The 15,199-nt window shown below is 46.4% G+C and overlaps 1 protein-coding gene across 7 annotated transcripts in view; it reads right to left on the minus strand.

The window, feature by feature from the left end:
- LOC118399689 (neurofascin-like) overlaps nucleotides 1–15,199 on the minus strand; it is a 183,155-nt gene that overhangs the window by 94,823 nt on the left and 73,133 nt on the right. For all 7 annotated transcript variants that reach the window (XM_052473750.1, XM_052473749.1, XM_052473751.1 and 4 more), the window contains exon 2: nucleotides 2,656–2,815. In XM_052473750.1, coding sequence (XP_052329710.1) covers nucleotides 2,656–2,749 — 94 coding nt within the window. In that variant the 5' untranslated portion in view covers nucleotides 2,750–2,815. The remainder of the gene's footprint in view (nucleotides 1–2,655; nucleotides 2,816–15,199) is intronic.

The raw sequence follows: 15,199 nt of genomic DNA on the forward strand, positions 1-15,199 counted from the left end.
GTGTCCAAGGCTATGGGGGAACAGCTGCCTATAGACAGGTGGAACACCCAACCACCACAGTTGTTTTATGATATTCATTGTGCCATATAGCCATGCCCATGCTGGAGGGAAGGAACATAGTAGGCTAACAAGGACATGACAACCATCATCAGTAGAGGTCACCACTGGAAGCTGGGGGACAGAGGGTTGGGGGAGGGAAGGGGAATGACAACAGAGATAAATCCATCTGTCATCACCTCACATTAGATACATTCAGTCCTATAGACAGCCCATGTTACCATTCAGTCCTCTCAGGTATAACATTAAATGCACTGGGAGCACCAGAAGATTTGGGATAACCTCTCTGTGGTCTCTCAATGACCAGGGCTGATTCTCCCTCCCTCCATCCCTCTTAATATGTTTGGGAGACGTCGGAGGGTTATGAGGGTATTATGCATTTTACTCTGTGGGGGAGTCTTCTCTCTCTCTGTCCCCCTCTCTCTCCCTGTTGTGTGTGTGTGTGTGTGTGTGTGTGTGTGTGTGTGTGTGTGTGTGTGTGTGTGTGTGTGTGTGTGTGTGTGTGTGTGTGTGTGTGTGTGTGTGTGTGTCCTCTGTCTGACACTAATTAATAGAGCTTTCTGAGGCCAGCGGTGAAAGGTTGTGGAGTATAAAGAGACACTGAGGGGTGCTGTAGAGGGTAGATGAGGTGGAGACTACAGAGGTGATGACAGCTGATGGCCGTGTGTGTGAGGTCGAGAATAAGTAGTGTGCAGGTGTGTTTGACCGCCAAATAGCAGGTGCCCATGGCACTTTATCCCGATCAAATCATTTTTCATAACACCACTGTGAGACATTCACAGCTATTTTTCTCCTTTATGAAAAAAAACAATAGAGAAAGGAGAGAGAAAAGGTCTCCTTTCCTTTGTCTCTTACTTTCATATTCACACTGGAGTCAGTCCAATGGGAGGCACAAGCTTGTGTGTGTGTGTGTGCGTATGTATGTATTGATGTTTTGGTTGAAATCTGACAAACTTTTACAGATGCACAATCGAGAGCATCCTGTCAGGCTGTATCACAACCTGGTACGGAAACTATACCGCCCTCAACTGTAAGGCTCTCCAGAGGGTGGTGCGGTCTGTCCAACCCATCACCGGGGGCAAACTACCTGCCCTCCAGGACACCTACAGCACCCGATGTCACAGGAAAGCCAAAAAAAAGCATAAAGGACAACAACCACAACCAACAAACAACAACCAGCCCCTGCCTGTTCACCCTGCTATCATCCAGAAGGTGAGGTCACTACAGGTGCATCAAAGCTGGGACCGAGAGATTGAGAAACAGCTTCTATCTCAAGGCCATCAGACTGCTAAACAGCAATCATTAACTCAGAGAGGCTGCTGCCTACATTGAGACCCAATCACTGGACACTTTAATAAATGGATCACTAGTGACTTTAAACAATGCCACTTCAATAATGTCACTTTAATAATGTCCACATATCTTACATTACTCATATCACATGTTAATACTGTATCTTATACCATCTACTGCCCTTGCCTATGCCGCTCAGCCATCGCTCATCCATATACAGTATTTATATGTACATATTCTTATTCACCTCTTTAGATTTGTGTTTGTTAGGTAGTTGTTGGGAATTGTTAGATTACTTGTTGGATATTACTGCACTGTTGGAACTAGAAGCGCAAGCATTTCGCTACACTCGCATTCACATCTGCTGACCATGTGCATGTGACCAATAAAATTAGATTTGATTAGAAATGTTGATTTGAAATGTTGATTTGATTTGAAATCAATGATGGGTAGTCAGAGTTGAATGGTTATGAGAAGATAGAGCCACCGTAGTCAGCCATACGTGAGAAACTGGCAGTACTATGGAACAACCTACTCTATATGCATAAATGTTCATGTGTAGAGTTCTATTGTGGATTTGTATATCGGTTACTGCTAATTGGTTTCAGCTCTGTGTTGGATGAAAACATATACATTAAATTCATATTGAATTAGCATGCCATATTTCATAGTTCAGTTGGTAGAATATACACTCGACTATAGTTAAACCATGCAGAAATATCTTTAGATCATATGGATGGACTGAACAGATTCACTGGGTAACACATCAATATGTGCGAGTGTGTGTGTGTGTGTGTGTGTGTGTGTGTGTGTGTGTGTGTGTGTGTGTGTGTGTGTGTGTGTGTGTGTGTGTGTGTGTGTGTGTGTGTGTGTGTGTGTGTGTGTGTGTGTGTGTGTGTGTGTAAGTGTTCGCGCGGGATAGAGGATGGTCAGAGAGATGAGTGTATGTGAGCTCAGTTCTAATGTTAAGAGATATCACTTTTCATGAAGCTGGATCTGCAGATGCAGACAGGATAACTGTGTTGTATTTTACATAGAGTGTACACTGTACATGTAAATATAAATCACTTCATTTCCTATGCTTTTTTCCTGAAGGTCCATCTGTAAACACCAATAGGTTAGTAAGGGATGTGGCATGAAACTTTGTTTTCTTCATTTATTGTTCACTGTCCTTCATTTCCAAAACCATTGTGTGGGTCACCGGTATCCAAATGGTATGAGAACCAAAGGTTTACGATCAAATATATATTATAAAACAATGTTTTGACTGATTTCATGTGTTTACGATTCGATTGATGGACTTACGATCAAGAGGAACCTCGATAGCAGACATTTCTTGCCACAGCAGCAGGAGCAATGACATGGCAGACAGGACCCAAGGCCCGACCTGCACCAACATCTCTCTCCTCTGATTGGCTCTCCTCTCCTGTCACAACTCCTGGTTGGCTCCTGATACGGCTCTGACCTATCAGAGAGACAGAGAGATGTGTTTTCAGTATGTGTGGCTGGCCTACATCAGCAGCTGAGGCCCTTACTCCCCAGAGAGAGCTACCCAGAGACAATGAAGACATCACACAGAACAGTTCCACCTCTCCTCCAATCATCCACTCCCCCATTACCCCAAACCAGTATTAGAACCCCAGGCCCAGGACTACTCCTCTCCCTTCTTCTCCTACTGACCCCAAACCTTCAGATCCCCATTCCTCCATTCCCCCAGACCACAAGACCTCCAAACCCAGAGTACCAGAGCGCAGACCAGGGTACCATCCCAGTCTACTAACCCCATACACTCTGCCGACTAACCCCGTACACCCTGCCTCCAAAATCCATACAGCCTGCCTCCTAAATCCACACACCCAGTCTACTAACCCCACACACCCTGCCTCCTAACCCCATACACCCTGCCTCCTAACCCCATACACCCTGCCTCCTAAATCCATACACCCAGTCTACTAGCCCCATACACCCAGTCTACTGACTCCATACACCCAGCCTACTGACCCCATACACCCTGCCTACTAACCCCATATACCCAGCCTACTAACCCCATACACCCAGCCTACTAACCCCATACACCCTGCCTACTGACCCCATACACCCTGCCTACTGACCCCATACACCCAGTCTACTGACTCCATACACCCAGCCTACTGACCCCATACACCCAGCCTACTAACCCCATACACCCAGCCTACTAACCCCATACACCCAGCCTACTGACCCCATACACCCTGCCTACTGACCCCATACACCCTGCCTACTGACCCCATACACCCTGCCTACTGACTCCATACACCCTGCCTACTAACCCCATACACCCTGCCTACTGACCCCATACACCCTGCCTACTGACCCCATACACCCTGCCTACTGACCTCATACACCCTGCCTACTGACCCCATACACCCTGCCTACTGACCCCATACACCTAGTCTACTGACCCCATATACCCTGCCTACTAGCTCCATACATTCTGCCTAACATAGCCCAGTTGGTCCCGTGTAGCTCAGTTGGTAGGGCATTGTGTTTACAATGCCAGGGTTGTGGATTCAATTCATGTGGGGGACCAGTATGAAAAAAGGATGAACATGTTTGCACTCACTACTGTAAGTCACTCTGGATAAGAGCTTTTGCTAAAGGATTAAAACGTCAAACAAATGTACGTAGCAGGTGTAAAATAAACACCTGAAACTAGATCACTGACATACAAAGGTTTGGGAGAGGTGCACTGTTCAATTAATACAGTAAATAGATTTAAGATGGAGTGTCACCTTGTTAACAAAGATATTAGAGACAACAGAAGATACAAAATCCCAAAGTCAATGAATGGAGGAACATATAATGCTCCACCCAGCAGATGTTATGCTGCGTCATGTGATCCCTTCACAAAGTCAGGGTATGAGTTCAGAAATGGGCCTATTGTCCTCAAAAGTACGTTATGTCAAAATTGCAAATCCTTATAATATTACAGAGAACAAGCTCATTATCTCACATCTCTGAAAATATTTGTAATGTTTGGTTTTTGAGCTAGCGCCCAATTGATTCCCATTCCCTCCTTGAAGGAGAGCTCTCTTTGTCCCAGAATTGTGGCCCATTGGCGCTGCATAGGCAACACACACAATGGTTGGTAATACGATTCCAAACGAGTTTCCCATCTCCTCAAAAGTATCTCTTTTTCCACTTTCCCTGAAAACTTGAACATCCGGTTGTTGGTGACTCAGCAGAGGCTATCCAAACCCAGACCATTAACCAGTGCTGCAGACTGAGATAACGAGCCAGACGTGTAAAGAACCAAACTCAATCACACAGCAGCTGAAGACACTGACCATTTAACATTCACCTCCACTTCAACAAACTAAATCCATGGCAAAATACCAAAAACATTGCGCATCAATGTATTGTTTTGTTGCATCTCCTACATCAAAGGTACAGTGCATTCGGAAAGTATTAAGACCCCTTCACTTTTTCCTCATTTTGCTACGTTACGGCCTTATTCTACATTATGGCCTTATTCAGTCTACACAGAATATCTCATAATGACAAAACAAAAACATTATATATACTTTTTTGCAATATAACTTATGTAAATATCACATTTACATAAGTTTTCAGACCCTTTACTCAGTACTTTGTTGAAGCACCTTTGGCAGCGATTGTAACATCAAGTCTTCTTCTGTATGATGCTACAAACTTGGCACACCTGTATTTGGGAGTTTTTCCCATTATTCTCTGCGGAACCTCTCAAGCTCTGCCAGGTTGGATGGGGAGTGTCGCTGCACAGCTATTTTCAGGACTCTCCAGAGATGTTCGATCGGGTTCAAGTCCAGGCTCTGGCTGGGCCACTCAAGGACATTCAGAGACTTGTCCCGAAGCCACTCCTGCATTGTCTTGGCTGTGTGATTAGGGTTGTTGTTCTGTTGGAAGGTGAAGCATTGCCCCAGAGCGAGGTCTTGAGCGCTCTGGAGCAGGGTTTCAATCAAGGATCTCTCTGAACTTTGATATTGATCATATTTTCCTCGATCATGACTAGTTTCCCTGTCCCTGCCATTGAAAAACATCCCCACAGTATAATGCTGCCACCACAATGCTTCACCGTAGGGATGGTGCCAGGTTTCCTCCAGGCGTGACACTTGGCATTCAGGCCAAATAGTTCTATCTTGGTTTCATCAGACCAGAGAATCTTGTTTCTCATGGTCTGAGAGTGTTTATGTGCCTTTTGGCAAACTCCAAGTGGGCTCTCATTTGCCTTTTACTGAGGAGTGGCTTCCGTCTGGCCACTCCACCAAAAAGGCCTGATTGTTGGAGTGCTGCAGAGATGGTTGTCCTTCTGGAAGGTTCTCCCATCGCCACAGAGGAGCTCTGGAGCTCTCTCAGAGTGACCATCGGGTTCTTTGTCACCTCCCCAGACCAAGGCCCTTGTAAGGCCCCCCAGAGCTGCCACCCGGCATCCCACCTAGGCGAGCTTGACAGACTGGCCGAGATGTGGGAGTCAGACGTGGCGGCTGAGGCGTGGGAGCCCGACGAGGCAGCTGAGGCGTGGGTGCCCGACGAGCCGGCTGAGGCGTGGGAGCCAGATGAGCCGGTTGAGGCGTGGGAGCCAGACGAGCCGGTTGAGGCGTGGGAGCCCGACGAGCCAGCTGAGGCATGATGTGGGGTGGGAGCCTGCCGAGCCAACCGAGGCAAGGAAACCTCTCGAACCAGCTAAGGCGTGGAAGCCTGACGAGCCAACTGAGGCACCCCCGGTTCCTTCGGCATCGGAAGCCGGACCCGACGTCACCAACAAAAAACAAAATCAAAAACTCCTTGATGCTTCAAATTGTGGTGTCAGCATTCTGTAAGTACAGATGAGAAGCAAGTACAAGCAGTGATCATTTAATAAACAACAGACAGGAAACATTACACAGAGAGCATCTGGACAGGAGAAACAAAACAACATTAATGCTGACAAGGGAAACAAACTGAGGAACAGACAGATATAGAGGGGCAATCAACAAAGTAAAGGAGTCCAGGTGAGTCCAATGAGCGCTGAAGCGCATAATGATGGCGACAGGTGTGCATAATGATGGGCAGCCTGGTGCCCTCGAGCGCCAGAGAAGAGGAGAGGGAGCAGGTGTGACAGCCCTTCTTCCCCGATTGTTCAGTTTGGACGGGCAACCACCTCTAGGAAGAGTCTTGGTGGTTCCAAACTTCTTCCATTTAAGAGTGATGGAGGCCGCTGTGTTCTTTGGGACCTTCAATGCTGCATGCTACTCAGACATACCCAGATCTGTGCCTTGACACAATCCTGTCTCTGAGCTCAACGGACAATTCCTTCAACCTCATGACTTGGTTTTTGCTCTGACATGCACTGTCCACTGTGACCTTATATAGACAGGTGTGTGCCTTTCCAAATCATGTCCAATCAATTGAATTTGCCACAGGTGGACACCAATCAAGCTGGATAAACATTTCAAGGATGATCAATGGAAACAGGAATCACCTGAGCTTAATTTCGAGTCTCATAGCAAAGGGTCTGAGTACTTATTAAAGGTCGACCAATTATGATTTTTCAACGCCGATACCAATACCGATTATTGGAGGACCAAAAACAACTTTTGTTAAATCATCCCCCATTTGGCGAAGGTTGCGGGCAGCCGAGCGGAAATGGAGGAAAACTCGCCTCCCTGCGGACCTGGCATCCTTTCACTCCCTCCTCTCTACATTTTCCTCCTCTGTCTCTGCTGCTAAAGCCACTTTCTACCACTCTAAATTCCAAGCATCTGCCTCTAACCCTAGGAAGCTCTTTGCCACCTTCTCCACCCTCCTGAATCCTCCTCCCCCCCCCCCTCCTCCCTCTCTGCAGATGACTTCGTCAACCATTTTGAAAAGAAGGTCGACGACATCCGATCCTCGTTTGCTAAGTCAAACGACACCGCTGGTTCTGCTCACACTGCCCTACCCTGTGCTCTGACCTCTTTCTCCCCTCTCTCTCCAGATGAAATCTTGCGTCTTGTGACGGCCGGCCGCCCAACAACCTGCCCGCTTGACCCTATCCCCTCCTCTCTTCTCCAGACCATTTCCGGAGACCTTCTCCCTTACCTCACCTCGCTCATCAACTCATCCCTGACCGCTGGCTACGTCCCTTCCGTCCTCAAGAGAGCGAGAGTTGCACCCCTTCTGAAAAAACCTACACTCGATCCCTCCGATGTCAACAACTACAGACCAGTATCCCTTCTTTCTTTTCTCTCCAAAACTCTTGAACGTGCCGTCCTTGGCCAGCTCTACCGCTATCTCTCTCAGAATGACCTTCTTGATCCAAATCAGTCAGGTTTCAAGACTAGTCATTCAACTGAGACTGCTCTTCTCTGCATCACGGAGGCGCTCCGCACTGCTAAAGCTAACTCTCTCTCCTCTGCTCTCATCCTTCTAGACCTATCGGCTGCCTTCGATACTGTGAACCATCAGATCCTCCTCTCCACCCTCTCCGAGTTGGGCATCTCCGGCGCGGCCCACGCTTGGATTGCGTCCTACCTGACAGGTCGCTCCTACCAGGTGGCGTGGCGAGAATCTGTCTCCTCACCACGCGCTCTCACCACTGGTGTCCCCCAGGGCTCTGTTCTAGGTCCTCTCCTATTCTCGCTATACACCAAGTCACTTGGCTCTGTCATAACCTCACATGGTCTCTCCTATCATTGCTATGCAGACGACACACAATTAATCTTCTCCTTTCCCCCTTCTGATGACCAGGTGGCGAATCGCATCTCTGCATGTCTGGCAGACATATCAGTGTGGATGACGGATCACCACCTCAAGCTGAACCTCGGCAAGACAGAGCTGCTCTTCCTCCCGGGGAAGGACTGCCCGTTCCATGATCTCGCCATCACGGTTGACAACTCCACTGTGTCCTCCTCCCAGAGCGCTAAGAACCTTGGCGTGATCCTGGACAACACCCTGTCGTTCTCAACTAACATCAAGGCGGTGGCCCGTTCCTGTAGGTTCATGCTCTACAACATCCGCAGAGTACGACCCTGCCTCACACAGGAAGCGGCGCAGGTCCTAATCCAGGCACTTGTCATCTCCCGTCTGGATTACTGCAACTCGCTGTTGGCTGGGCTCCCTGCCTGTGCCATTAAACCCCTACAACTCATCCAGAACGCCGCAGCCCGTCTGGTGTTCAACCTTCCCAAGTTCTCTCACGTCACCCCGCTCCTCCGCTCTCTCCACTGGCTTCCAGTTGAAGCTCGCATCCGCTACAAGACCATGGTGCTTGCCTACGGAGCTGTGAGGGGAACGGCACCTCAGTACCTCCAGGCTCTGATCAGGCCCTACACCCAAACAAGGGCACTGCGTTCATCCACCTCTGGCCTGCTCGCCTCCCTACCACTGAGGAAGTACAGTTCCCGCTCAGCCCAGTCAAAACTGTTCGCTGCTCTGGCCCCCAATGGTGGAACAAACTCCCTCACGACGCCAGGACAGCGGAGTCAATCACCACCTTCCGGAGACACCTGAAACCCCACCTCTTTAAGGAATACCTAGGATAGGATAAGTAATCCTTCTCACCCCCCCCCCCCTAAAGATTTAGATGCACTATTGTAAAGTGGCTGTTCCACTGGATGTCATAAGGTGAATGCACCAATTTGTAAGTCGCTCTGGATAAGAGCATCTGCTAAATGACTTAAATGTAAATGTAAATGTTAGGAAGAAATGTCTTTTACTGTTGCTAAACAGACTAAATGCACTGCCTGAAATATTCAATATCTTGTACTGTTGCTAAACAGACTAAATGCACTGCCTGAAATATTCAATATCTTTTACTGTTGCTAAACAGTAAAAAACAGGCAGAGATAACATTGATGTTTGTGTTCATTAGCAAAAAAGAAGAGTGTGATATACAGAGATCTACAGTAGTGCTCCCTGGTGTGTTGATTCATTATATTGAATGAATGAATGCACACAGACGCATGTCATCCAAAGTGCAGTTTTCTAAGAAGTCCTGTGTAACAGTCCTCTGTCATATCACACACACTGTCTAAGAAGCCCTGTGTAACAGTCCTCTGTCATATCACACACACTGTCTAAGAAGCCCTGTGTAACAGTCCTCTGTCATATCACACACACTGTCTAAGAAGCCCTGTGTAACAGTCCTCTGTCATATCACACACACTGTCTAAGAAGTCCTGTGTAACAGTCCTCTGTCATATCACACACACTGTCTAAGAAGTCCTGTGTAACAGTCCTCTGTCATATCACACACACTGTCTAAGAAGCCCTGTGTAACAGTCCTCTGTCATATCACACACACTGTCTAAGAAGCCCTGTGTAACAGTCCTCTGTCATATCACACACACTGTCTAAGAAGCCCTGTGTAACAGTCCTCTGTCATATCACACACACTGTCTAAGAAGTCCTGTGTAACAGTCCTCTGTCATATCACACACACTGTCTAAGAAGCCCTGTCTAACAGTCCTCTGTCATATCACACACACTGTCTAAGAAGCCCTGTCTAACAGTCCTCTGTCATATCACACACACTGTCTAAGAAGCCCTGTGTAACAGTCCTCTGTCATATCACACACACTGTCTAAGAAGCCCTGTGTAACAGTCCTCTGTCATATCACACACACTGTCTAAGAAGCCCTGTGTAACAGTCCTCTGTCATATCACACACACTGTCTAAGAAGCCCTGTGTAACAGTCCTCTGTCATATCACACACACTGTCTAAGAAGCCCTGTGTAACAGTCCTCTGTCATATCACACACACTGTCTAAGAAGCCCTGTGTAACAGTCCTCTGTCATATCACACACACTGTCTAAGAAGCCCTGTGTAACAGTCCTCTGTCATATCACACACACTGTCTAAGAAGCCCTGCGTAACAGTCCTCTGTCATATCACACACACTGTCTAAGAAGCCCTGTGTAACAGTCCTCTGTCATATCACACACACTGTCTAAGAAGCCCTGTGTAACAGTCCTCTGTCATATCACACACACTGTCTAAGAAGCCCTGTGTAACAGTCCTCTGTCATATCACACACACTGTCTAAGAAGCCCTGTGTAACAGTCCTCTGTCATATCACACACACTGTCTAAGAAGCCCTGTGTAACAGTCCTCTGTCATATCACACACACTGTCTAAGAAGTCCTGTGTAACAGTCCTCTGTCATATCACACACACTGTCTAAGAAGCCCTGTGTAACAGTCTGTCATATCACACACACTGTCTAAGAAGCCCTGTGTAACAGTCCTCTGTCATATCACACACACTGTCTAAGAAGTCCTGTGTAACAGTCCTCTGTCATATCACACACACTGTCTAAGAAGCCCTGTCTAACAGTCCTCTGTCATATCACACACACTGTCTAAGAAGCCCTGTGTAACAGTCCTCTGTTGTTGTTGTTGTAATGAATTTTTACAGTTGTTTTTTTATCATATTTTAAATAACTTTATGATACTATCATGAAGCATTATGACCTTCCTGTGTCACTTTACTTGGACTAAGAAAATACACTTTATGACCGTGTCAAAAAGCATTATGACCGTCATAATCATATAACGGTGACTAACCCCATTCCGTACAAATTTGCGTAATTGTAACATTCAAACGAGGCTGCAATGAAAACTAATGGGACTGAAGCGACTGTGTTGACATCAACATCTGGGGTGTGAATTACATTTCTATTCAAGCATTGATTGACATGGTAATGGTCCAATAGTATTGGAGAAAAGTTGAAAAAACTGACCCCTCCGACGTTGTACGTTAAATTGTGACGTGTCATGACGTAATGAACAGCTCGCATAAAGCAACTCATTCTGTGTCTTACAGCCTCTCTCCACGAGGTGTAGAGCTTCTGTCACTGTTTAAAAACAAGACAGGGACAGGGACAGGGGCGGGGGCGGGGACAGGGACGGGGACAGGGGCGGGGACGGGGACAGGGACGGGGACAGGGGCGGGGACAGGGACGGGGACAGGGACGGGGACAGGGACGGGGACGGGGGCGGGGACGGGGACAGGGACGGGGACAGGGACAGGGGCGGGGACAGGGACGGGGACAGGGACAGGGGCGGGGACAGGGACAGGGGCGGGGACAGGGACAGGGGTGGGGACAGGGACAGGGGTGGGGACAGGGGCGGGGACAGGGACAGGGGCGGGGACGGGGGACAGGGGTGGGGACAGGGACAGGGGCGGGGACAGGGACAGGGACGGGGACAGGGACGGGGACAGGGGCGGGGACGGGGACAGGGGCGGAGACAGGGACAGGGACAGGGACGGGGACAGGGGCGGGGACAGGGACAGGGGTGGGGACAGGGATGGGGACAGGGGCGGGGACAGGGGCGGGGACAGGGGCGGGGACAGGGGCGGGGACAGGGACAGGGGTGGGGACAGGGACGGGGACAGAGGCAGGGACGGGGACAGGGGCAGGGACGGAGACAGGGGCAGGGACAGAGACAGAGACAGGGGAGATACCTAGTTATTTTTTGCATCATCAGTGCAAGCCATCATGACTCTCAAAAGCCACGACAGCCGCTGTTTACTTCTGATGATAACTTCAGCATCGCCCTAAAAACGTGATTTAAATTCAACACAGACCTTCAAATAGGTATGTAATGACACCTTATATAAACTCTTTATAGTGTTTTATTTACATTTCAGAGGTGATAAGGTGATAAGTTGGACAGATCGGGTGAAAAATGCTGTTTGGACCTCTGTACGCCTATGAAGATATTCCATAAAAAAATATACCGTTTCCAGCTACAATTTACAACATTAACAATATCTACACTGTATTTTTGATCAATTTGATGTTATTTTAATGAACAAAAAATTTGCTTTTCTTTCAAAAACAAGAACATTTCTAAGTGTCCCAAAACTTTTCAACGGTAGAGTCTCTCTGCCTTTCACTATGACGCAATAGATGTTGCTTCCGCACCCGTCATTTTTTAAAGACCGGCGGAGCTCATTGCCTTCTTGAATCATGCAGAGATGGGCATCATGAAGGGCTCGTCATTGGTTTTGCTGGAAAGGGGAGAAATGGTCCTTTACAATGGTATTGATATTACAGTTGATCTGGAAGTATTATGTTTTTTGAACTCTAAAATAAGGTCAATTGTACAGAATTGTATGGTAGATGTACATTTTTCGTGAACCAATTCTTGCACTTACACGTACATGCGCACACTCACACACACACACTCAGATTCCCACGCGCACACTCACATTCACACACACACACTCACATTCACACACATTCACACAGACACACCACACACACACACACACACACACACACACACACACACACACACACACACACACACACACACACACACACACACACACACACACACACACACACACACACACACACACACACACACACACACACACACACACACACACACACAGATTCCCACGAACAGAGATAGAGATATCCCTCTAGTGGTGTGCGGGCTGTGCTTTGGCAAAGTGGGTGGGGTTATATCCTTCCTGTTTGGCCCTGTCCGGGGGTGTCCTCGAATGGGGCCACAGTGTCTCCTGAACCGACCTGTCTCAGCCTCCAGTATTTATGCTGCAGTAGTTTGTGTCGGGGGGCTAGGGTCAGTTTGTTATATCTGGAGTACTTCTCCTGTCCTATTCGGTGTCCTGTGTGAATCTAAGTGTGCGTTCTCTAATTCTCTCCTTCTTTCTTTCTCTCTCTCTGCTCCAGGACTACCTGACATGATGGCTCCTCACTGTCCCCAGTCCACCTGGCCATGCTGCTGCTCCAGTTTCAACTGACCTGAGCCCTAGGACCATGCCCCAGGACTACCTGACATGATGACTCCTTGCTGTCCCCAGTCCACCTGGCCATGCTGCTGCTCCAGTTTCAACTGTTCTGACTTACTATTATTTGACCATGCTGGTCATTTATGAACATTTGAACATCTTGGCCATGTTCTGTTATAATCTCCACCCGGCACAGCCAGAAGAGGACTGGCCACCCCACATATACTCTCTCTAATTCTCTCTTTCTTTCTCTCTCTCTCTCGGAGGACCTGAGCCCAAGGACCGTGCCCCAGGACGACCTGACATGATGACTCCTTGCTGTCCCCAGTCCACCTGGCCATGCTGCTGCTCCAGTTTCAACTGTTCTGCCTTGTTATTATTCGACCATGCTGGTCATTTATGAACATTTGAACATCTTGGCCATGTTCTGTCATAATCTCCACCCGGCACAGCCAGAAGAGGACTGGCCACCCCACATAGCCTGGTTCCTCTCTAGGTTTCTTCCTAGGTTTTGGCCTTTCTAGGGAGTTTTTCCTAGCCACCGTGCTTCTACTCCTGCATTGCTTGCTGTTTGGGGTTTTAGGCTGGGTTTCTGTACAGCACTTTCAGATATCAGCTGATGTACGAAGGGCTATATAAATAAATTTGATTTGATTGATTGATTTAACACACTCACAGGCACACACACATGGGTGAGTCATGACAATGGCATCACCAACCATCAACAGAGAGACAGGAGTAGCCATTGTAGTCATACACAGAACACACCAATACAGCAGACACTCAGTACAGACAGACACTCAGTACAGACAGACAGAGTATGGATGATAAAGGGGCAATCTGCAGCTGCAACATCAATTGTTTTACTTTTGTAAATGAATGATATATACCAATTGATTATTAAAGAATATAACTTATAAATGAATGATATATACCAATTGATTATTAAAGAATATAACTTATAAATGAATGATATATACCAATTGATTATTGAAGAATATAACTTATAAATGAATGTTATATGCCAATTGATTCGTAAAGAATTTAACTTATAAATGAATGATATATACCAATTGATTATTGAAGAATATAACTTATAAATGAATGATATATACCAATTGATTATTAAAGAATATAACTTATAAATGAATGATATATACCAATTGATTATTAAAGAATATAACTTATAAATGAATGATATATACCAATTGCTTATTAAAGAATATAACTTATAAATGAATGTTATATGCCAATTGATTCGTAAAGAATATAACTTATAAATTAATTATATATACCAATTGATTATTGAAGAATATAACTTATAAATGCCTATTGAGCTTTAGTTCAACAGTCCAACCCCAGCAGAACCAAAAATATAAGCTTGTTCTATTCTAATATTTGTAAACATTGTACATTTAAACAAACACGGTATTGCTTCAAAATGCTTAAAACTATCATTTTGATATCTTGGATGGTTAGTCCTTGCATCCATAGCTCTGTCTATCAATTTGAGAGTGGTTACATTTCACTAGGCCCATTCCTCAGCTTTTTACCAAAACAAAGGCAGGGAAATGTATTTATTATGGTTTCAACTGCGGATTGCCCCTTTAAAGAGACAGAGTATGATGGGCAAAGGGCAGCAGTGACATGTACACTTGTCAATACCAGCAATCAACTGTGTCAGACACATTAAGAGTGTGTGTGTGTATCTGGTAGTATTGACACTGCTACACACACTGTTAATAAATGTTATAAATGTCATTTTTGTCTTACAAAACTTACAATATAGCAAACCACCATACAATTATGTGACGGACAAATGACAGACTAACCACCTCATTGCTCAGATGATTGATTACAAGCTGATTAAAAAGAAGAAATAAAACAGCTTTTGTGTTGGACAATGACAAATGGACCAGTTTGATGAAAACCATTTCAATATTCCACAAAAGACAATTGGAAGACGATTTTTCATGTTCATGAATGACAACATTATTGTATGAAAATAGCAACAAGAGGACAATCAGAAACAGTTTTTACAACTAAAAATCATATTTTAAAATCCGCGGTAGAGTGAACATGTGTAGCCATGAGAAAAATATGAG

The sequence above is a fragment of the Oncorhynchus keta genome, chromosome 21, assembly GCF_023373465.1.
Source record: "Oncorhynchus keta strain PuntledgeMale-10-30-2019 chromosome 21, Oket_V2, whole genome shotgun sequence".
NCBI lineage: Eukaryota > Metazoa > Chordata > Actinopteri > Salmoniformes > Salmonidae > Oncorhynchus > Oncorhynchus keta.